The sequence below is a fragment of the Ambystoma mexicanum genome, chromosome 1p, assembly GCF_040938575.1.
Source record: "Ambystoma mexicanum isolate Mex_15411 chromosome 1p, UKY_AmexF1_1, whole genome shotgun sequence".
NCBI classification, from domain to species: domain Eukaryota; kingdom Metazoa; phylum Chordata; class Amphibia; order Caudata; family Ambystomatidae; genus Ambystoma; species Ambystoma mexicanum.
Genome location: NC_090921.1, coordinates 1,333,503,677 through 1,333,527,574, shown reverse-complemented (window position 1 = coordinate 1,333,527,574; position 23,898 = coordinate 1,333,503,677). Strand labels below are relative to the sequence as shown.

The 23,898-nt window shown below is 46.0% G+C and overlaps 1 protein-coding gene across 8 annotated transcripts in view; it reads right to left on the bottom strand.

Moving 5' to 3' along the window:
* EPN1 (epsin 1) overlaps positions 1-23,898 on the bottom strand; it is an 835,995-nt gene that overhangs the window by 681,753 nt on the left and 130,344 nt on the right. For 5 of the 8 annotated variants that reach the window (XM_069606941.1, XM_069606925.1, XM_069606967.1 and 2 more), the window contains exon 1: positions 11,926-12,302. In XM_069606941.1, the coding sequence (XP_069463042.1) occupies positions 11,926-12,153 (228 nt within the window). In that variant the 5' untranslated portion in view covers positions 12,154-12,302. Of the gene's footprint in view, positions 1-11,925; positions 12,433-23,898 lie in introns of those variants that run through there. The other 3 variants (XM_069606952.1, XM_069606915.1, XM_069606959.1) reach the window with 2 other exon arrangements.

Genomic DNA, 23,898 nt, shown 5'->3' with positions numbered 1-23,898 from the left:
TAAATGAGTAAGGTGTTGTGTGGCAGGTTGAATTTGCATGCACTTGGTGTCAATGTACATGTAGCAGTGTATCAAAGACTATGTTAATGGATATGTGTGGGACACTCATGCTGAACAAGTACGCTCATGTTTCCATTGGCATTGCAATATGGTGTCTTCATGTGCATCATGTGTGGTCTACAATGTGCGCCATTTGCTTTATAGGGAACTCACTGCATGCACCACCCCGCGAGTCTCATTGCCACAGTGGTGCATCCCTTACTTCAGGATAAGGCACCCCTCATATCTGCCTGTTCACTTACTATATTGTTAGGGGATGGGTTGTGGCTGTCTCTATGGCTGGTTTCATCTTTGCTACTTTGCACATTTATCAACATTTGGCCAGGCATGTGAATGGCCATTCAGTGGTCTCCATCTCAGGGATGTTCATGGCTGTGACTTCACCTGCCCATCTACAGTATTTTTGTGGAAGTGTTTTCAATTGGACTCACTTGGCACTCCTGTGTGGTGCGTAGGGTGAGATTGGTCTTGGGTGGCAGGATGAGTAGTAACACAGACAATCCTCCTCCTCCGTTCTTTTACCTCCAGCATTTGGACGGGGGTATTTTCAGCGGTATTAGCACTGGTTTTCCAGCACTATGTGCGCCAACACTGTACTTGTGATAGGTCTCTGATAGCACGTTTGGTTGGCGGCGCTATTATAGCCAGCACGGTCACAGCCGCCTGTCTTTTCTGCCGGCTGTAATAGCGCCGGTAGGTTTTACAGTGCTGATCCGGCAGAGCAGCTTTGCCGGCGCTAATACTGTTTGCACCGGATTTAAAGGCTACCGCCCAACCCGTGATGAGGCCCCATGCCTTAAGATTCTACAATCGTTACGGGATTCCTAACTGAATACTCTTCGGCATCCCTTTATATTGCCAAAACTGTACTAAGTGCATCTGAAGATTAGCCATGTAATATGTTCATGTTTAAACATGACTCAGACCTATTTTGAACTGAATGGGAAAGGGTGAGGTTTCTTCTGAGATCTTAGCGCCTCTAAAGTCTGGTTAGGGGAACACAGCTAGGAAAAGGTTCCTCCTAGAACAACAAAATACCTTGAACGCTGTGTTGCTTGAAGAATGTTAAATCCTTACTGGAAGATTATGTTTTGACTCAATCAATGAACATTCTCAGTAAACTAAAAGCTAAATAAGAACTGAATGAAGCATGTTCAGGAAACACCTAAGGCAAGGTGCAGATCCTATAGTCAGGGTAAGAAATCATAGTCTGGGTAATAAATCTGGTTCATTCATTTGCACACAGATTACAAAACAGACTGATCCCTCTGCATTTTCCCATCTCAGGGAAGGATCAATACAGACCAGGTGTTGATCAATGAGGAATTCAAGGCTTTTTATAGAGCACTGTACACTTCAGATTCAACGAAGTCTGAGCCAGTGTTTGCCATTTTTAAGATTTGAATAGGCCCTCACCAATGCCAGAGTGTGCTGGAGACCTGACACTTCAGATAAAAGAAGTAGTCAAGGATGCCATAATATCCATGAAAAGTAATAAGCTGGGGCATGATGGTTTTCAGTCTAAGTAGTATTGGCACCACAGCTTGCAAAAAGGTACAATTCTGCTTTTTCTTCAGGCGTGTGCCCCAAAACCAGGAGGCCAGACCATAGTATCTTAAATCTAAAAACAGGAAAAGACTTGTTCTGTTTCAGGAGTTAATGCCCTACATCTCATCTGAACACCTACCGTAAAAATCCTCAGTTAGATCTTAGCAGACAAAATACAATGTGCTGTCCGCCAAATTATCCACCCAGATAAAGTGGGATGTATTAATAATTTAAGTTTAACTGACTACCTATAAAGAATGCGTAGAGTACTCAATTCTTGGAAAATGAAGGGATCTTTGTTTCGATCCATGTAGATAAAGTCTTTTGAATCGGATGAATGGCTTTTTTTCTGAATTGGTGTTTTGTATACCCTTTCCCAAAGACTTAAATATCGCCCAGTCCACTAACAAGAATGTCGAGGAAGACATTCCTTTCACAGTGAAGGATCCAACCTCAGGCGTTCTGAAATGTTTGATTCTAGCAGAGGAGTATTCAGCATTTTCTGGAGACAACATTAGCTGGCACAAGACCACGCTTTTCTCATTAATACAGAGAACCAGCAGATACTTTGATTTTGCATATTGGAAGCCTAACATTTGTCTTATTTGGGCATTCCCTTCCCATGAATATGCATTATAAATGCCATAACATATCATTAACTAGTGAAAAGCAATTTTGATGAATTGTGGGGGCGAGGGGGCGGAAACAAGAGGAACTTTCCTAAATGAGCTACCATACCAATTTCGCTTTTGGCCAGGATATCTTTACAATGACTACCACTGTGAATTTGTGCTTCACTGTATTCTACATAAACTTGATCAGAAACCGTTTTTTAAAAAAGTCTGGAGAAACGGTTGAAATTTGTTCGGGCAGGAGGGAAAGCTTAGATTAAACTTGTATATCTTTAGACAATAAAAAATGTGGTCTAAGATCCAGAACTTGAAGATACACATGAATAACAATGTTCTTCTCTGCGTAGTACTTAGAGGGTCTGATGGGCAGAAAACAAAACAGATGGCCACATGGCCAAGAGAACTGGTCCAACCCATTACCACAGGATCACAATTTTCTCTAATGACATGCATAAGCAGATTTGTCCGAAGAGCATACATCTGCTCGATCTTTTAAGCACAATCAGATCCTTGGAAGCAGACATTTCTGCAATAGAGCAAGCCACACTTTGCAGTGGAACTGGAAGTCAACAACTCAACCTGAGAAAAACCCCACAATGAGAAGACAGCCCAGGCAGCCAACAGAGGGCATCAGAAATCATATTCTCATTTTATTGGATAGATGGGCTGCTGTCAGGTAGCCTCCTTTTGAATCCCTATTCCCCCTACATAGAAGGCTCAAGCCCACAGTACTACTCTTCTTCACACAATGCACAGTGGCTTTATTGTTCATTCATATCTGTACAGGCTAGTCTGATTGTGGTAGAAAACGTTCTCATGCCAGCTTGATTGTACTACATTTCAAAAGGTTCATGTGAAAGCACCACTACTGCTTGTCCCAAAGACAGCTCACAGACCTGTATTGAATTGACTCAATTTGTACGATACAAAAAGAAGCCTAACCCTGAGATTCCGAAGAAAAAATGAGACAGACAATTGTCGAATCTGTAATCAACATCCTGAGACCCTAAATCATCTTACACTGTTTTGCTCCAGCCTAAAGGACCTGAGAACTTTGCACTTAAATCAAGTAGTCAAACAATATGGCACCTTATCTGCAGAAGAGATGTGGCTTAAATTTGCCAACCCAAGAGAAAAGGATGTCTATGGGTTGACAAATGTTCTGCAGGAACTTGAACGGAAGCTGAACATCTGAGCTCAAGCGAGGCTAAACTAGGGTACGGAAACTACCTGAAAGGCAGAGCAGTTGATAAGCAAATGGAGAAATGAAATCAATAGACACCGTTCGGAGGAAACCTCAAAAATAAGAAAACATATAAAAACTGGTTAGGCTGATTAGAACTGGGATAGCTAGCTATGCAGCTGGTCACTGGGATAATTAGTTTGACTCTCCTTATGTTCCTCCGTTGAGTGTTTGTGTCATTATTGTTGTCCTCTTCTCTGCCTCTCTAGGATGATGTAAGACAAGGGTTTTTTTTCTCTTCTTTTTTTCAAAAGTTTGTAAACACTAAATAAAAATAAAAAAGAAATAATTATTGGATAGATGGGCTGCTGTTAGGTAGCCTCCTTTTGAATCCCTACCCCCCTACATAGAAGGCTCAAGCCCACAGTACTACTCTTCTTCACACAATGCATGGTGGCTTTATTGTTCATTCATACATGTATAGGCTAGTCTGATTGGGGTAGAAAACGTTCTCATGCCAGCTTGATTGTACTATATTTCAAAAGGTTCATGTGAAAGCACCACTACTGCTTGTCCCAAAGACAGCTCACAGACCTGTCTGGTGAGTTCACCAGCCCAACAGAGACGCATCAGCCACTATGTGGACATGAGTATCGCCCGCTGAAACAGTCCCTCTTGAAGGTGAGTCGCTAGTACATTAATCAAGTTGCTAAATACTCGGGCAGATTTAGAGTAAAGGGGTAGAGGCAAAAATTGGAAATGGGACGGACATTCCACAAACTGCTGTAATCACCAATGCTCGTGGTGAATAGGGATATAAAAATAACGGAATCCTGTAGGTACAGCGACATCAGCCAGTTCTCCTGTCCAGATGCCTCTGATTGAGGAAGACTATCCCAAATGTGTTCTTCCCAATGACCTTTCCTGGAACGGAGTAACATTTGTTTGAGACCTCCATCCTTCAGAAAAAGGAAATATCTGGAATATCAACCCTACACATTCCAGCAGGAGAAACAAACTGAAAAGCTGTGAAATTTCTTCTAGCAAAAAAGGATCTGGTCAAGGCTAAGGCAGGGGAGGATTGTGCAGTGGTCTCTGCAGGAACATGCACAGTCTGAAATAATTTGAAGTATGCCACAGTCTGGGTTATCTTTCTACTCCTGTCAAAACAGTTGCATCTTGCCCACAACAGGTGACCTATTACTATTTGATAGACATGCTTATAACATCACCCTGGCATTCTCAGGGGTCTTGCGTTTTGGTTAAGTTTCAAGCGGTTCTTCCCTTATGTGTTTCCCACTGCAAAATATTTCTCAATTTTTACTGTATTCTTGAAATCTTGATGCAAGAAATGCTGCCAACATTTGATTTTGATGAGTTTTGTAAACTTCTGGTAATTACTACATTTTCCTAATGAGCATGAATTGTGAAGAAGGTTGTGTTCGGTGAATGAAAATGTGTGGTTTAGCAGGATGCTGTCCATCAGTTTTACAAATAGATCCATGGGTAATCTATTCCTGCTTTGATTATTCCTGCTTTGATTATTCTAGTATTCATACAATTTACGAGAGGTCCCGATTAATGAGGTTGTGTAGCTTTGTTAATCTAGCCCCAAATCACTTAAATGTGTCACCTTCGCATAAAGGAAAATCGATGTTTCACCACCCTACTTCAATGAGTTGACTAAACTCTAAGGTTCAAGATAAAATGCTGTTCCAAACGACTTGGCTGCCCCCGCTTGCGGAACAGGGGAGAAATTATAAGTTAATCACCCTAGTGACAAACGTACTCTTAGTCCTTAGTCCCTTTTCCTCCATACTGCATGGGTGTCCATTCCAAGGGACGGGAGACGGAACCTTTTTCATCAGAAAAAAACCTTCTTCACCTTTAAATTTAGAAGCATGCAGGGGTGCAGCCTTGGGAGCATGCGCTGCCCTGACTGCGCCACACCTCAGTCCCCATAGACGCGTCGACAACCGATTAATATTGCCTAATGGCACCAGTATTATTAGGGGGGATGATGGGACGTATGGAGGAAAGGGGACTAAGCACTAAGAGTATGTTAGTCACTACGGTGAGTAACTTATAATTACTCTTACGTCCCGTCCCCTTTCCTCCACACTGCATGGGTGATTACAACTGAATCTAGCCCCAGGGTGGAGAGGAGAAACTCCTTAAGAAAATAGGTTCCTGAGAACCACCTGTCCGAAAGCCGCATGAGATCTAGAGCCAGCATCCAAACAGTAATGCTTGCAGAAAGCAACGGGAGTGGCCCATGTGGCCGCCCTGCTTATGCCTTGCCAAGGGACATGGCGCTGGAATTAGATGGCCGTTGCCTTGGCCCCCACTGCGTGGGCATGCATGTTTGCCGGAAGAGGCTTGTGCTGACCTTCTTATGCTTCTTTGTTGGCTGAGTCCATCCAGCAGGATATGGAGGACTTGGAGGCCTGATAGCCAGGTCTTGCACCTCCAAAAGTGACAAATCGGTCGTTTTGGTCCTGTCAAGATAGAATTTCAGGGCACGCCTGACATCTAGGCAGTGCAGAACTCTGTGCCTCATCCGGCAAAAAACGTAGGAAGGACTATTTCCTCATTTAAGTGGAAAGCAGACAGCACCTTAGGCAGGAATGCTGGGTGTGTACGCAGGACTACTTTATCCCTGTGAAAGGTAGTATATGGTTCTGAGGCGACCAACGCCTGGATTTCACTGACTCTACGAGCCGAGGCCGATTAGTATGGCCTCGTTAATGGTGACCAGCCTGGCCTGATGACCGCGGACGCCAGTGGCTCAAATGGTTTGTGCGCCAGGGCACCCAAGACTATGTTCAGATCCCACACGGGTGCAGCCTCTTGATGGGTCGGAAGAGTCTTGCGAGCCCCATCAAATGTTTCATGACTATCAGATTAGAGGAGGATAAGACCCCCCACCTCAGAGTTCCTATACGCCCGATGGCTGCGAGGTAAGTGCAGCAGGTGTCCACCTGCACACCTGAATGGGCAAGGTGCGCCGAGAAGGAGAACATGTCTTCCAAAGTACATGCCAGGGGGTCCATTTCCTTGGAGGCTGCCCAGTGGCAGAACCTGGTCCCTTTACTTTTATACAGGGCCCCGTTAGCCTTGCTCCTTGCGCCCTGTATGATCTCCAGATTAGCCTGGGAGAAGCTGAGGTGCCCTAGCATCACCGGTTCAGGAACCACGCTGCAAGGGCTAGCTTCTGTGGCGCGGGGTGATGACATTGCCCCCCTGCTGCGCCAAAAATGCTGGGCCCGTCAGAAGGTGAATCAGAGGCATCTACGAGAGGCTGAGCAGCTCAGAGAACCATGGCCTGGATGGCCACCATGGAGCTATTAGAATGATGTTGAGCTGGCAAGACTCCTTGATCTTGCAAATCACTGAGTGGGTGAGAAGGCGTAAACTGTCATGCTGTTCCACTGAAGTCGAAATGCGTCGCCTAGGGAGCCGGGCCCTGTCAATGCCAGGAGGCGAACTGAGGGCACTTCTTGTTGTGCCAGGTGGCAAAGAGATCAACCTGGTGAGAACCCCATATGCTGAAGATCTCCCGAGTAATTAGGTCGTTTAGCTGCCACCTGTAGTTGTCTGCTCCCAACCGGCTGAGCCTGTCCATCTTCAGGTTGGATTCCCCTGGAAGGTGGACTGCGTGAGGTAGATGTCATTTTCCAGGGCCCACTCCCACATGGCGATTGCCAGTCTGAACAGTGGAGGGGATCTGGTGCCTCCCTGCTTGTTGACATACATGTGGGTCAAATTGTCTGTCTGGATGAGGACAACTTTGCCCCCGATAAGTGGGAGGAATGCCCCGATCGCTAGCCAGATGGCGTTCAGCTCCAACCAATTGATGTGGTACTCCTGTTTGTGTCAGGTCCAGGTGCCGTGGACCAAGAGATCTTCCAGGGTGGCTCCCCATCCCTCAAGCGCGGAGACCGTGGTGATGGTGACCTGCGGGGTTGGAGGCCGGAAGGGCTTGCCCGTCCGTAGGTTGCCATCCCTGGACCACCATGTGAGGTCCGGATGGAGGAACGTTAATCATCTCGGATTGAGAGCCCTGCTCTTGGTTCCATGATGCCGTGAAATGCAGCTGTATCCTCCTCATCCGAGTCTTGTGTGGGGCACTGCTAATAGGCCCCTACCCCCTCTTGATGGCTGTGATCTTGTCCTCCGACGGGAACACCTTCTCAGAGCATGTGTCCCAGATGAGGCCCAAGAATGTCAGAGTCTGCGTGGGTTGCAGCTGCAACTTCTTGAGAGTGAGCGAAAAGCCCAGATTGTGTAGTGTGTTCATAAGAGACTGGGAAGTGTGGTGAACTGCTTCCGGCGATGAAGCCCTGATGAGCCAGTCGTCAAGGTATGGGTAGATGTGGAGGCCCTGAGCCCTGAGGAGGACCGCCACAGTATTCATAAGTCTGGTAAAGACGCTAGGGGCTGAGTTGAGGCCAAAAGGAAAGACCTTATATTGGAAATGGTAGCCCCTGATCATGAACCGTAGGAAAGAACGATGGGGCTGCCATATCAGGACGTGTAAGTACACGTCCTTCAGATCCAGGGAGCACATCCAGTCTCCCTTGCACAATGTCTCTGCTATAAAAGCTGGCGTAACCATTTTGAATTTTTGTAGAGGTAAGGAGAGGTTGAGGGTGGAAAGGTCCAGTACAATCTCAGGCCCGCCTGGTTCTTTTTCTAAATGGCGAAAATCCTGGAGTAAAAGGCCAAGCCTCGCTGGGAGGCTGGGACTTCCTCCACAGCCTGGCTCTCTACGACCGATCGGATCTCTGCCAGAAGGATTGCTGTCCAAATTTGAGGGAGTTGAGGGGACGAGGGAGGAGAGGCTGGGATGGGTAGGTTGTACCCCGTTGATACTACTGAGGATACAGGGGTCCGCGAAATTCTGGCACCAGAAATGTGCATGGAGAGCAAGCCTGCCCCCATTGTAGACATGTGGACTCGGAGGGGCGGGTCATGCCTGCTTTCCCTCAGAGGCTGTTGGGGTCACTGGAAAAAGCCCTTACTCCCCCACCCCCTTTTTTGTTCCTTGAGCCGATGTAGAGTCGGCGAGCGTTCCGGGTGCCTGGACCTCCCATCTTGGAAGCCGCGGAACCCTCCGTCTGTACGCCCCTTGTCGGAGTACTGCTGTGACTGGGTGTATGATTTGGGCGTGGTCTTGGTCAGGATGGATAAAGACTTGGCTGCTTGTGTGCCATTTTTCTTCTTGTGCACCTCCTCGTCCGTGGTGGAGTGAAAGAGGTCCCCTCAGCCCCCTCGAATGGTAGGTCTAATATGCGGTCCTGGAGGTCCGGGTTGAATTTAGTTGCACGGAGCCAGGCTGTTCTTCTCATGTCCGTGGCGATGCAGATGGCCCAGCCAGAGGTGTCAATGTGGGCCACGGTGGACTCCACGATGTCCTGCGCCACCAGCTTGGCCTCAGCCAGTCCTGCCTTGCAACGTGATTGGCTCTGCGTAGGAAGTTCTGGGAGGAAATCCGCAATTTCCTGCCACAACCTCTGGTTAGCGGCCGCCAGCATGGCATCAACGTTGGCCTGCCGAAGAAGCAACAACGCGTTGGAATACAGCTTCTTCCCGTACGCTTCCAAGATCGTCTCCTCCTTGCCTAGCAGCACCGCAGAGGAGGAAGCGGAGAACGACGGAGGCTTGGAGTATAGTGATGCCGCATCAATCACAAAGTAGTGTGGCTGAGGATGGGCTGATAGCAAGAGTGTATCCCCCCCTCCATCTGCCTGTACTGGGCATCGAGGAGACGATGGACCAGCTGGACAGAGTGGGGCTTGAGCCAACCCCTCTTGGCCAAGGCAACTACATCGGTCTGCAGTGGAATTCCCGTTTTTACAGAGGGGCGTCGCGTGAGGACTTCTGCGAGGACCCCCCTCTGCTGGTTGCCCGACCTTGGGTTGAGCCAGGCCTAGGTACTCAGCCAGCCTGGCAAGGCGCTCATGAAAGGCCATGGCTGACAATGGCGTGTCAGGGTCCTCCTCATCGTCTGTGTCCACATGGGGGTCAGGAGGATCCTTCTCCAGTGCGGAGTAGCGGGAGCTGGAGGCTGGGGTACTCGGACCGAAATGGGAGGCTGTGGCGGAGGCTGGTACGGAACCTAGGGTGCCAGTGCTGTGTCCTGGTACTCTGTCTGCAGGCACCACAAAGCACAGACAGGGTCTTGGGAAGAGGGGTTCACACTCCTCTGAGAACATTGTTCAACCACTTGGCCTTTGGGGCCCGTGTGAGATCGGGGCCACAGGTGACCCACCCCCAGTGTCCACATACGGACTCCGGTGGACTTATCACTGAAGGGGGAGACGGGGCATCACCCACCTCTAAGCGTATTGCGCCAGCCGCCTCCTCCGGTCCGCTGCCTCTGTATTGGTTGGGAGGCCTCCATCTACACGTGTGCTCCACGTCGCACAGCTTATGGGCACCAGATGAGGTGGGGTTCGGAGCGGGCCACTGATGAGGGGGTCGCCTCCATCCACCACCCCGGCCCTTTTCAGGGCACGCCATCCCGTTTGCCTGCCAAGCAGCAATTCCATAGTCGCCTTTTGTGTCCTCCGCTTCCCGGGAGGGAAGGAGCACTTTCGCTTCACTGCAGGAGCAAGGCAGCCGTTCTTGGGTTTCCCTGTGCGGATTTTATCCGCTCTTCCCATCTCCTCGTGAGGGGTCCTCACACCAACCCGTACATCCATGGGGCCCCTAGTGGGGGTGGGAGTGGGGGCTTCTTAAACTTTGGGTCCAGCACGGGAGACACATGTCTAGTGACTCTCCATCTCCGTGCCCCCTGAACACCTCAAGGCCATGATTTTTAACGCTAATATGAAGAAGAAACAGAAGGTCCTTAGACTTACCCTGGGGGATGGAGTAATTGAGCAGGTTGCTTCATATGATTATCTGGGGGTGAGGGTCATGGCGTCTTGCAGGTGGACATTGCAGATTGAGAAGGCTAAAATTAAGCTGGCCGGTATTGTGGGCCCTTGTTAGGTTTACAAATGAGCATGGAAATAGGGCTATGTGCATCACATTGGAGGCGGCTTCACCCCTCCCCATCTTATTCACGTTTTGTTGTTTTACTGATTTAGATCTACGAATTTTTTATCATTTTATTCATGAGCTAAGTTTATACCATGTATTTATGTTGTGATGCTTTGATGACTTTTGCTGTCGGAATAAAGCCTATGAATGAATGACTGAATGCATGCATGCAAGCAGAAGATATGCCCAGAATGAAGAGACTATGCACGATCTTGAACGCTGCTGCTTCTTTTGCTCATCTTTCTCCCTTGCTTTTGAGTCATGCTCCTGCACCGAAGGAGACTCTGCTGTTCTGGCCAGATGAGGGCACAGTGGAAGAAAAGCATGCCTTTTCTTCGCCCAGTTTGTTTAAGGTCATGTACAGTACACCTAAATGTTGTCAGGCGGCATGAAAAGATGAGACCCACAATTTTCTAATGTTCTGTGGTATGGTCCACTGCCAGACACCAAACAGCATCTGCAATGATCAGAGATATGTATTATTTTTATTTGTCTTAAATCGCACTCCCTACAAGGTTTACACTGCAGCAATAAAATGTGGAAGTTCCAAAACTCCAGTGTCTGTACAGCAGAAAAAAAAGGAACTATGACCAAAGACCTTGTTCTGCTTTGTGTTTTTACTGCATACGAAACTGGAGATGCCAATAGTGCCACCTAGATGACAGTGCAGGTACAGAGCTGTGCATAGTGGCTATGAATCAGAGCATGGAGAGACCTTAGGATGAAGCATCTGTGGGAGGAATGTATCCATTAGAAATAAAGAACTAATAAAAGAATGCATGGCTGTGTCCAGGAATCCAAATTGGTACCATCAGCGACTGCAGACATCTCTGATAATATATAGGAGCATTGACCTGCAACCTCTTGCCTACACAGTACCAGTAAAAAGACAGTCACAGTTTTATCAACGCACAGACACGAACTACCTACTACTAATGTTCCAAGCCTGCACCCCCGACTGATGCATCGCTATCCTGAACTGTAGAAGAACAGAATACACTGATGACTCCCTGAAATTGTAGCTTATTTTGTAGGAAGAACATCACACACGTCTCACGAACCAAAACAGACCCACAAGAAATAGTGAAACAGTCTACAAATGCAGTGGTAGGCGCATAGAGTTGCTGCACTAGGTGATGCTTAGACTTAGTCACTACTGAACTATCCCCAAGTTAAGCATGGCAAAAAATCTAAAAGGCGATTTGGCGAGATGTCGCACATAGTAAACGGGGATAAAGCAAGTTACTAGCCAGGCATAAAAATTCACTCGCCCTCTTAGTTCTCCACATGCACACAGTACACCATTTCATGTTCATCAATTATAACTTGTCAATGGTTAGTGAAAATTGAGGGCTGCAAGTTACATTCACAGTTCCACTCTGCTAGCACACAGAGGTGTTCATCCTTATTAATAGTACAATCAATAGAGAGGAAGCTCTAGTAGTCCATTACCTTGTACACATGACGCCAGTTCTTGCCATGGTCATTCAGTCTCTTCCACACCATGCTCATGATCTCCGAGAAAGCTACAACATTGTATGTCAAGTCTGCAATCTCCGACATGAGTGAGCTGGATGGGCCCCATGGGTCGTTGGATGTGGCCTCCCGCACTTTGATCTCCGCCTCGGAATAGTTATGAACTATGTTCTTCATCTGGCGGCGCAGCGACGAGGTTGACATGTTGGATTCCAGGGTGATTGCGAAAAGGACGGGGTATCTTAATACAAAGCACCAAGCTTTGACAATAAAAGGGGTATAAAAATAGGAGCATTTAACAACAAAACTCCTTTGAGTCACGTTTTGTCCATTTACTTTTGAGGTACAGAGAAGGGGAGTATGGTTTTGCAGACTGGAGGACACCAAGAAAAGGCACCAAACGTGTAATTTCCTTATGATTGTTTAACATAGGTGCCTGCATGCCAGTAAGATCTTAGTATGGATGATGTGCTAAAGCCACATCTGAAAAGAAAACAAAAAAAAGAAAAACAAACATGTCATTTATGAAGTGCGATTAATATTGTGAATAGAACACAAATACAGAAACTCGAGGCACAAAGCATGTTGGCTAACATCAAAAATGTCAATGTATTGTATTTGCTGCATTTCATTGATACAAAATTGAGCTTTCCAACAGTTCACTGACTGCACACTCAAGCATCTTAATTTGATTCTTCAAAGTGCTCATAAGGTTGCACATAGTTCAAAGCCACTGGCACGCGTTCAATTGTAAGCAGGGTGATGGAAACAAATTACCAGCAGTTTATTTCGGGTCCATGCAGCATAAAACCAACACATGCAGTCCGTACAAACGTTAAAACAAGGATCAGGTAAAACAAACTTTCTACACTAAAACCATACAATACAAATATTGGCAGGGTAAAAGACTGTCAGAGGTAGCGTAAAAAAAAACATTTAAAATCTGCCCAGACCTGCAGGTCGTGTAAGGGATACATTACTCACAGCAATCTGCTTAGATTCACATGCTTTGCGTAGGCCGACATCTAGTGGAAGCTACAAAGTATTACAGGTTTTGTTTTCAAACTCGAAAAGGGACGTCGACACGGTGTGCCAGAAATACTATCCCTAGTGTGAAGTCCACTGTACCTATGATGCTACATGCGTCAAGGTCTCTCAGATTGTTTGTTTTCTGACATTAGGTTGCATGAAGTGTAGCGCAAGTATAGGTGGAGTAAAGCAAATTTATAACAGATTAAGTCCAAAATAGATCTCCATAGGGGAGGAAGGGTGGGCGCATGTGAATCTAAGCAGATAAAAGCATCAGAAATACAATTACGGTGAGTAATGAATCCCTTCTGAGGTTTGGGGAATCTGCTTAGATCATATGCTATGCATAGATTAGCGAGCAGTGTTTGGAGAAGGTGGCAGGTTGTGATTAGGTACGGCAGCGAATAGATGCTTTAGCACAGCTTGTCCCACCTTAAGACGAGTGTCAATGCAGTAGTGGTTAGTAAAAGTATGGATAAAGCTCCATGTAGCTGCTTTGCAAATGGTGTTCAGCAGGACGTTTGCGATAAAGGCAAGATAGCGCCTATAAGCCTTGTAGAGTGAGCTCTTGGTGTGAAAGGCAGTGTTTTATATGACAGAATAGCAGAGCTGTATGCATCCGACTATCCATCTGGAGATGGCATTTTTGGAAACGTGGTCTCCTTCCATGTCAGGAGCAATGGAGACAAACAGTTGGTCTGTTTTCTATATCGGTCTGGTCTTGTTTACGTAGTAAAGGACCGCCATACTTACATCTAGTGTATGGAGGTTTTACTCAGCGGAGCTTGATGGATTTTGAAAGAAAGCTGGTAGTTCGATGGACGGATTGATATGGAACCTAGAAAGGAACTTAGTTGAAAACCTAGGGTGCGTTCTTAATACCAATTTGTCTTTGTTGATAACAAAGAAAGGGTTTTGCCCTGACAAAGCTTGTAGTTCGCCGACTCTTCTTATGGACGTGACAGCCACCAGAAAAGTTGTTTTTATGTGACGTGTTCAAGGCTGCACCTGTGCATAGGGTCAAAGGAGTTCCTACGAGAATAGCAAGTACTACATTTAGGTCCCACACTGGAGGCGGGTGTGAAATTGGAGGGCAGAGTCTTTTTACGCCCTCCATGAACACCTTAATGACAGGGTTTTTCCACCAGGACACCTTACTCCGAGAAGTGGTGTACGCAGATAGGTGAACTTTTGAGTTAAAAACTAGTCCCGATTCTAGTACGTGGAGCATGTAATGAAGAATGTGTGATGGAGTACATTCTATAGGATTTATTTCTTTTGATTGCCACCATATTACAAACCTCTTACACTTGTTAAAGCAACAATATCTAGTGTTTGGTTTACATGCCTCTTGAGAATGTCCATACATATTTGAGGTAGTATTAAATGTCCAAATTCTATGACTTCAGGACCCAAGCTGACAAATTCATAGACCGAGGATGAGGGTGTAATGTTGTCGTGCTGCATAAGCATGTTGTAGGGACACAGGAGTTTGATTGGAATTTTGTTGGGGAAATCTGGATGGAAAATTTGGGCATTCCATATTGTGTCCTGTGGCGAACAAGTCGAGGGGTGGGGCATACTCATAGTGCAAAGATGTTTAAAATATCCTCGTCAAGCTGCATTCGTGCTTTTGTGGTAGAGGATCTCTGCTTAGTGAGTCTGCTAGAGAATGAATTCCCCTGGAACATGTTGCAATGTTAGAAACATTATTTGTGGTAACCTAGACACACTTGGAGATTGTGTGCCCCCCTGCTTTTTTATTTAAAACATGGCAGCAGTGCAGTCTGAGTATTTGTACTGTCTGACCTGATAGGTGCACTTGGAAGGCTTGCAATGCTTTGAGCACTTCTATTAGTTCCAGAAGGTTTATGTGATTCTGGGCTGTGATCTGCGTCCACAGGCCATGCGCTTTGTGATGAAGATAATGGTCTCCCCACCCGGTGAGTGATGAGTCTGTAGTGAACACTGCTTGCCCTGTAGGGTTGTGAAAGGAGCTTTCCCCTGAATGGGTTCTCATTTGTCTGCCAGCGTAGAGCTTGTACTGGGTTGGCGAAACTACCGCTAGATCGACCCACTGACCACTTGCCTGAGACCATCATTTCCCCAACCACTCTTGCATAGGACGCATGCGCAGCCATGCATGTGGGACCAGGTAAATGCATGATGCCATCATCCCAAGAAAGCGCATTGGTTTGCGTACAGTTTTTTGGCGACCGGCTTTATACTGAGGTATTTGCAGCAGCATGTTTCACACTCTTTCGTTTGACAGAAAGAATAGACCCTTCTCTTTTTTTATGACAGCTCCTAAGAACTATTTGGTCTTGCTTGGTACGAGACTTGATTTGTTCTCGTTCATTGAAAAACCCAATTGGAACAGGAGATTTATTGTTCTCTGGGTATTTTGCTTGCAAATTTGGGGTAGGTCTCCCCTGTAATCAGCCAGTCGTCCAGATAAGGGTACACTTGGATTGATTCCCTGCGTAGATGTGCTGCCACTACCGCTAATACCTTGGTAAATACCCTTGGAGCAGAGGCTATGCAGAAGGGTATTACCTTGCACTGGTAGTGTTGGTTTGCTATTTTGAAACGCAAGTAACTTTTGTGCGCTTGGAACATTGAACTTTGAAAGTATGCATCTTTAAAATCCAAGGTTGCCATGTAGTCCCCCTGCTTCAGCAGTGGGATTACTTCCTGTAGCGTTGTCATGTGGAATTTTTGTGGCTTGACATAGGTATTCGAAGGGCGCAGGTCTAGGACAGGGCGCATTGTCAGGTCTTTCGCTGGCACAAGGAAGTAAATTGAATAAATACCGTTGTTTACCTGGTCTGCCGGGACGATTTCTATGGTGTCCTTTACCTCTTCCAATAGGATAGGTTGTATGAGGTGTGCCTTTGTCTTGGTGGGTGGTTGATTGGTTGTTGGATCAGCTCTATACAAAAACCGCCCGACATGGTGGAAAGTGCCCACTTGTCCCCTCCCATGCGTGGGTAAAGTGTGCAATACGTCCGCCTACTGGAGTGACATGGGAGGGAACCGGAAGCGGATGATCATTGTTTAGGGTGGGTTGATCCCCCTCTAGAGGAGGAGGATCTGCTGCCGCTTCGAGTCGTTCTTTGGCCATTTTTGAAACCCCTGTTGTGAGGACTGCCCCTGTGACGAACCCCAGGACGAACTTTGCCACCTTGATTATAATTTGATACACGTTGAGAGTTCCAACCTCTAAAACTGCGAGAGTTATAACCTCCTCTTTGTCCAAATAGTTTGTTGGTGAGCTGCCCTAATGATTTGAGCGTGTCATATTCCTCTTTTGCGCTTTTAAGAGCGTCCTCCACCGCTTTGCCAAACAAAGGGTTGCCTGTGCTTGAAGCCTGATTGTCATAGCCTTGCGTGGCGTTTAATCAGTGTGCCTTCTGCCACGATTCTTCCTGCGTTGTCCGCTGCATACAAATTGTTTCCCCTCTGTGATGGTGAAAGAGAGCTGTGTTTTGAAGGCTCTGGGACAGATTCAATTTATTCGGCGATCTCATACCACTTGTGACAGTTGTAACTGGCCAAAAGAATTGTGTTAATAGCAATTCTAGTTTGGTAAGCTGCCGAAAAGATCACCTTCCTTCTGAAGGCGTAACAATTTCTAACTCTCCTTATCAGGAGGGGCTTCGGAAGAGGACAAAGGTGTTCCCGCTCTTTTCTTGTATCACCGCGACTAAAGAGTCAGGTTTTAACTGCCCCCTAATGTATAAGGGGTATGTAGGGGCCAGTCTGAACATCTTCTCGATGCGCAGGTTTACTGCCCACGTTAAATTTGGTAAGAGCAGAGAGGGTTGGATGAGTCTCTGCAATGATTGCAACAGGGGGATAAATTGGGTTACCATTTATCACAGAGGATGTCTTCAACAAAGTCCTTGTGTACCAGGCTTTCTTGAAGTGCTCTGCAGCCTTCAGGCGCAGGTCGTTATATTGTAATTGGTTATCCACCGGTGGGTCTGTGAGGTCTGGTGTCTGGATGACAAACGCCATCATCGTCATCGTAATATTGGTCAACGTCCAGTGTGTCCCCTTGGTTATCTGGATCTGTATAAGTGCCAGGGTCCTGGGAGTCTTGCATGGTACAATAGTAAGTATCTTGCCCTAGGTCTTGTGAGGCGGAAGCCTGCGAGTAGTCTAAGCAGGCTTTTTTGGCGGTTGTCTACTGCCCAGCTCTGTAGTTTGAGGTGTTTCCTGGAGGTTTTGCAGGACCTCCGTGTGGTCAAAGAAATTAATAAAACCAAGCATACACCTCATAACCTTATTAAAAATTGATCTGTTGTCCATTGAGAGGAGCTTGGCAGAGCAGAGAGGGCAGGAGTCAGAGTAGTTGGTGCAGGTGGTGGCTCTGGGGTAGGAGTTTTATTATGGTGCGTTGCCCCCGATAAGAGTGCCTTCTGGTGTACTAAAATTCCTGCTTTTGGCTTTTTCCCCCCTTTGTGGAATTGAAGACTTCTGTTTTTTTGATGTACGGCCCTTTAACAGGGTCTCGGGGACGTGTTTTTTGTTTAACTCGCTCATCTTCAAGCTTTGTGTGCCTTTCTTGGAGGCCGTTGACGTGTCTTTCGACGCCTGGTCGTCAGCGGCTGAGCATTTTCGAGGGTTTAGACACAGTGTCTGGAACTGACTTCACTGTCTGTTTCAGGGGCCTGTCGTGTGGTGATCGTTAGCGAGATGGCCCAGAGGACAAAGAAATTTCAGACCTCCCCTCAACGCTGTGTGTTGTCTTTCGGTCAGCAGCATGGTCGACTTTTGGCCGTGGGATGTGTGTTTTGTGTGGTGAGACTCGTGCTAGTGCCGCCGGGTGACGTCCCCGGAGCAGAACCACCGGCCTCTGAGCGCTGAAAAGCTTCAGCTGCCTGTCAGCTTTAAAGGAAAGCTGTGTGAGTCTTCCATGTACAAGGTTTGCATGAGGCCACAGAGTCACTATCATGTTCCAACCTACTGTGCCTCTCTAGAGCACCAGCACCCAGCAGCCAATCAGAAGCCGCAGGCCCCCTAATTGCTATGTAGCACTTTCTTCAAGGAGAGTTTTAAAATTAGGAGCAATTTATAAATTATGGTTCTTTTAAGAGACCATTGTTTTGGACAAGACACTCGTAACCGTTCTGTGTAGAGAAATACAGTCATTTAATTCGGAAAGCACAAGTTAGTTGCCTAAATCAACGCCATCCTCCCGGCAAACATTACGCAGAACAGTTTAAAACGAACTTACTACATTATTTTCAGAATTTAATACGTCCATCATATCTTAGATGAAACCTGCATTTGTCAAACACAAACAGGTAACCCTTTCACACATTGCATTTTGTTATAAGCCTTGCAAAACCCAAAGGCCATTTTTTGCTTTTTGCTGAATTGCATTCTGGTATTTATAGTCTGCCAGTCAAGATGGGGGGAATAGTCACAATTGTACTATTGTTCCCTACCATAGTTCTATAAGGATTTCTATATGTCTATGAATACCTTGCTATAGTAGAAGTACTTTTCATTTATGTGAACATTTTCCTCTCTGAGGTTATTTTTCTGGTGTCAATTACCTTTTTAAAAGTCCGATGCTCTTTTCTCTTACACACTTTCTTCTAAGGGGAACTACATTTGTATATTTCACTTTAAGATATGTTCACTTACTGCAAGTATGTTCATGGGTGCCAACTTTTGATTTTCGAAATGGAGACAAAGGTTCCCACACAGAGTGAAGCGGGACAGCCATGCTCATCCCCAGTCAAAACAACACATTTTAATGCCTATGTTGCAGCAACAATAGGAGAAGGCCTTGGGGTTTACCGGAAGGTATAAACATAAAACTTCCCAACAACAATCACCTAACCTGCGGAGATACCTTTTCAACATTCTGTCATAGGATACCCTGATATTCCCATGCACAACAAACAGTTTTGGCCTTCTCACCCCCTCCAGTCAAGTCTCACGTGGTACATTAATGGGACTCCCTTCTCATTTTTTAGTCAGCAGCACTTGATAAACAGTTATCTTCTTGGCGTTTATTTCTTTTGACAGTTAAAATAATCCTCATCTCCACCAAAGTGAGTTAGATATTATTGGATTAGCACATTCATCTTTATTCTCTGGAAAGTGTTCATAACATTTTACTCTGAGAGACATTACCCTACTTATACATGCAATGAAACAATAAAAGATTATTTGTGTTATTACACTGGAAAAAACAAACAGTTATCTGCGTTTTTTTGAAGGGGGCAAACGGGAAAACAGATAAACCAGATTCTGAACATTTTTGAAAACACTGAAAAACCCCCCCTGGAAGTGAAAAAGAATAAACCCCTAAAACAGAAAACCCTAACTATAGTTTAACTTTTTCTAAATAATGGCGACAGCCAAGAAGGAACTCTTCAATATGCGTCCTGCTATGATGGTGGAAAAAACAATCTGAGGGACCTTGACGCGTGAAGCACCGGGAGTACAGTAGACGTCACACTAAGGTTGTATTACTGGCACGCCCTGTCGACGTGCCTTTTCGAGTTTCAAAAACGAATACTCTGCAGCTTCCACTAGATGTTGGCCTATGCATAGCATGTGGTGTAAGCAGATTCCACAAGCCTCATAATTTAGTTTACCTACCAGACATAACAGAACTTTACCCATGTACCCGATTGCATAACATTTTGTCCATTGAAGAAAAAAAAAGTTGCTAGCAATATTAATGTGCCTTTTACATTTTCTCCACCTCTTGGACACATTGGAAACCAATTTTGTATAGACCGCAGAGTATAAGATCCCCCACAATTGAAGTACCATTTGGCGAGGCTAATAGGAGTGTTGTATTACATTTAGGTGACAGGTTTAGAGTTTGCAATAGCACATCTAAAGTTAGGAATCGGGTTAGGATAAATGATCCCATACACAAGTGGACCACTAGTCGAGGACCTGGATAGAAAATGTGTTATGTCAGTTTTTGGTCTTCTTAAATAAAAAAGGAGCCCTACACGGTGCAGGATGTTAGCAGAAAGAATATGATTGTCTGTAAACCGATGCAACATTATATTAATATAAGTAACAGTGCATGCATTTTAAGAGTCAGTGCTTTGAACCCACAATACAGGCGCACACTTATGTGCAGTGTCATACTGCGCAACAGCTGTGACAGAGGTGTGCAGAATGAGCCAAGGCTGATGCCTATTGTTGGCTCAATATACATACAAATTGACGAGCAGTGCATATTAAGGACTATAAATCATCTGGGAATCAGTTATCTACAGGCTAACCATACCGGACTGGCAACAATTTACATAGATAACTCATCTACCGCTTCCTGAGGAGAGGGGCTAGATGCATTGTGCATGGAATAACCAGAAATACCACAGGCACTAGGGGTCTGGGTCCCTCTCCCTCTCCCTCTTCCTCTCCCCCCCCCCTGGAAAAGACAAAGCAAGTAAAAAGGTAGAATAGAAAGAAGGGGAAGCTGTCATTGAGGAGGTAGGGTAGTTAAGAGTTGTATACTGAGCATAGGGGAGTGAGATGAGCAGTAGTGAGACCAAAAAAAAAAAAGAGGACAGTCAAGATAGTTTTGTGGCTTGAAATTAGGCATGGACACATGCAGAGATTATAAAGATTAAAGCAAGAGATTTTAGCAGTATTAGAGATGTGAGAGGAGAAAGAGAAAATGGTCAAAAGTAACGCCCAGGTTGCATGCTGAGGGGATTAGAGGAAAGGAAAAGATAATCTTGGTTTTCAGGGGTTTATAGTGGAAAAAGTGAAAATTCTCACAGGTTTGGATTGCTGCGAGACATGAAAAAAACTCAAGTACATATGTTAATGTTAAAGGCTATTTGTACCGTGCACTATCACCACCGGAGTGGTCCCCTGGCGCTCTGGCGGCTCTGAAAGAGGGAGAGGGGGATGAGTTCGTGGGAATAAGCTGGAAAAGTGCAACAGAGCAGTGATGTGCTGTTGGCAGCCTCAGCCCGGTGGGTCCATTGGCTGGGCTTGGGGTGTTTTACGGTCGGTAGTCGTCGTGTGCTGTTTTACAAGCCTATGTGTGGTTTGTTTTGTTGTTGCAGTGTAGTGAAGTGTGTGCCAATTGCTGTATTTTAGGCTGGTGGTTGTGTTTGGTTAGCGTTTGAGAGGTGTATGCATAGTGATGAAATTGTTAGTGGATTGGTTATTTGGCATTGCTGTCTTTGCAATTATGTCTAGGTGTGATGCTTGCTATCATTCACTATTCCAAAGGAGTGTGGCGTTTGCTGATTTCCAATATTCTGTCTAGATGTGAGGCAGGCTAGTGATCGTGATTCCATCCAAGTGTTGCACTTGTCATTATTCACAGTTTCATTTAAGTGTGGCGCATGCTAACATTCACATTTCTATCTAGATGCGACGCCAGTTAAGGTTAAGAATTCCATCTAAGGGTGGCACCTGTCAACATTATTACACCTGTCTAAATGTGATGCAGGTTAATCTTGACCATTCTCTGTAGGTGTGGCACTATTTAACATTGGCTAGTATGTTAGTGCATAATGCAACGCAACATTTATTGTCTAGCCAAGAATGGATTTAGGCTGGTGGTCACAAATCTCACTAAGTATGCATGGTGTAATTCTATGGCAATCTATGTTATGGAGAGGTAAGGTAGAGTGGCAAGGGCTTTCTGGAGTAGAGTAATTGCTCTACATCCCACCATGCCACACAGTTGTGTTGGTGGCTTCCCCTGCGGACACCTGCAGACACGTCTTGGAGCCGCCAATGTAGGAGCCGCCCTTTGCCGAGGGGGCTGCCGGGCAGAGGGCTGCCCAGGGAGGTCAGTTAAGACCTGGATGTGCTCCAATCATAGGCCGTGGGCGGGTTAAGGAGGCGGGAGAAAACACAGAAGGGAAGCGGCCTGGGGGGGGGAGGGACGATGGCTGCACGCGGGTCTGGCGCACCTAGATAGGGGGAGATAACAAATTTAAAGGGGCCTGGGAGATCTCTGGGAGCAAGAACTCACCAGAGTTAGGAGGAGAAAGAAGAACATGACTCATTGCCAGGATATATCTCCGAGTGTATATATACTTTATGGCAAAGAACTTCCATGGAAGCTCAGCTGAACTCACGCTGGGTTCTCGTTCCCCACAATGAACCTGTCGTGGCTGGTCCAGTGGCTCTGCCCAACAAGCCTTTGCCCTCAATGGACACATCAGCCACACCGTCCAGGCCCCCATTCGGTGTGTTGGCCTCTAGGAGCTCTGCAACTCTCACCATTAGTAGACCATTAAACAATTCACAGGCAATATGTTAATTTCGCCAACCTCTCGCAATGCGTCTCTTCCTTAAGGGAGCTTGAGCAACCAACCCTGTCACACTCTTGTTCAAGCTTCTAAATTCCAAATATAGACAAAATCAGGAATTTTTTTTCCAATTATGAATGCCAATAGAATTCACTCACAAAATAAAATTAATCCAGTACAGGCATAAATTGTGTAGTCAAAAACTTCAAGTTGCAGTGTGGTCATTAGGAGATCGGATGAGAACAAGTTTTTAGACATACTGATTGGTGTAATTTAAGATTGTTATTGTACTACATGGTTCTACGTCAAAGGGACTTTTTGTGCTAAATAGTTCAAGGTCTCAGTGACTGCTCCTCTGTGATCTCAACTTAGTGTGAGACGGTTACTGTTATGACCCTGTCGGATGAGGAGCAGGGACCTTCAAACTAGAGTAGGCATGGAGAACCTGCCCTATCCCAGATGCGGGGCATGGGAGTTGGGAGTACCCCAGTCCCTGACTACCCTGAACACACATGGTGGCATTCATCCACAGTGCCGCTCAGCCTCTGTATTGGCCAGGTTTCAGGTCTGCGTGTTGCAGACCCACTAACCAGACAAGCACCTACTCCGCAGCAAGGGAAACCCAGACACGAACCACAGAGACAAACTGGCACCCCCACAGATACAAACATTAAATATGCATATGCATCTTTCAAGATGAGAAAACCGCAACCCCTCAACAAGCAGACAACAAATGAGTGGGTCGATTAAATCTAACCTTCAGCAGAAGCCAGCCACAACGAACATGAACTGTTCTTACCTGCTGCGATGCAAGAGACAAAAAAAGGTGCAGGGCTAACTAGACTTTTTAAAGCATTAAAAAACCCACTGTAACCCGCTGAGGATTAGAAGAGGCAGTAATTGGCAAATGAGAAGAGTGAGTTGGAGGGTCAATGCAAACCAGGAGGATCAGCACCAGAGCATAGGCTGGAATATAAAAACACAACCAGTCAAAGTCCGAGTGAAAGGTGTTAATGTCAGGTTGGGAGTGGAGTTGGTGGACCAAGCGGTGGAGAGTAGACTGTGGAGGAGAGTGGTGGAGACTATAGCAGTGTAGTTAGAGTGCAGGTGCAGTAGTGGTGGAGACGACAGTGGAGGTGGAGAAGACGGTGGAGGTGGCGGAGGGTGAGTGAATAGAAGAGTGTGTGAAGGAGGAAAGTAAGAGTGAGAGGTGGAGGGACCAGGTAGCGTGTGCCCCAGATACGGTTTTGAAGTAGGAGTATTTTACTTCCCCTTTTTTAAAGCTGTGAGTTAAAGGTCGTCTTCAGGAATAAAAAGTTCATCCAGGCAATACATTTCTAGGGTGTTGGTACATCAGTGCACGGAAAAAGGGGAAAGAAAGAAAGAAAGAAAGAAAGAAAGAAAGAAAGAAAGAAAGAAAGAAAGAAAGAAAGAAAGAAAGAAAGAAAGAAAGAAAGAAAGAAAGAAAGAAAGAAAGAAAGAAAGAAAGAAAGAAAGAAAGAAAGACCCTCCTTAAGTGCCACCAGGCAAATCTCTATCAAAGATTCAATACCACCAACCCCATTCCCCGTATAACTCTTGAATTGCATTGGGCCCAAGAGAGAATGGCTCGCTCCAGAATGAGGTCTGTTACTATTGGAATCACCAGGGAGGG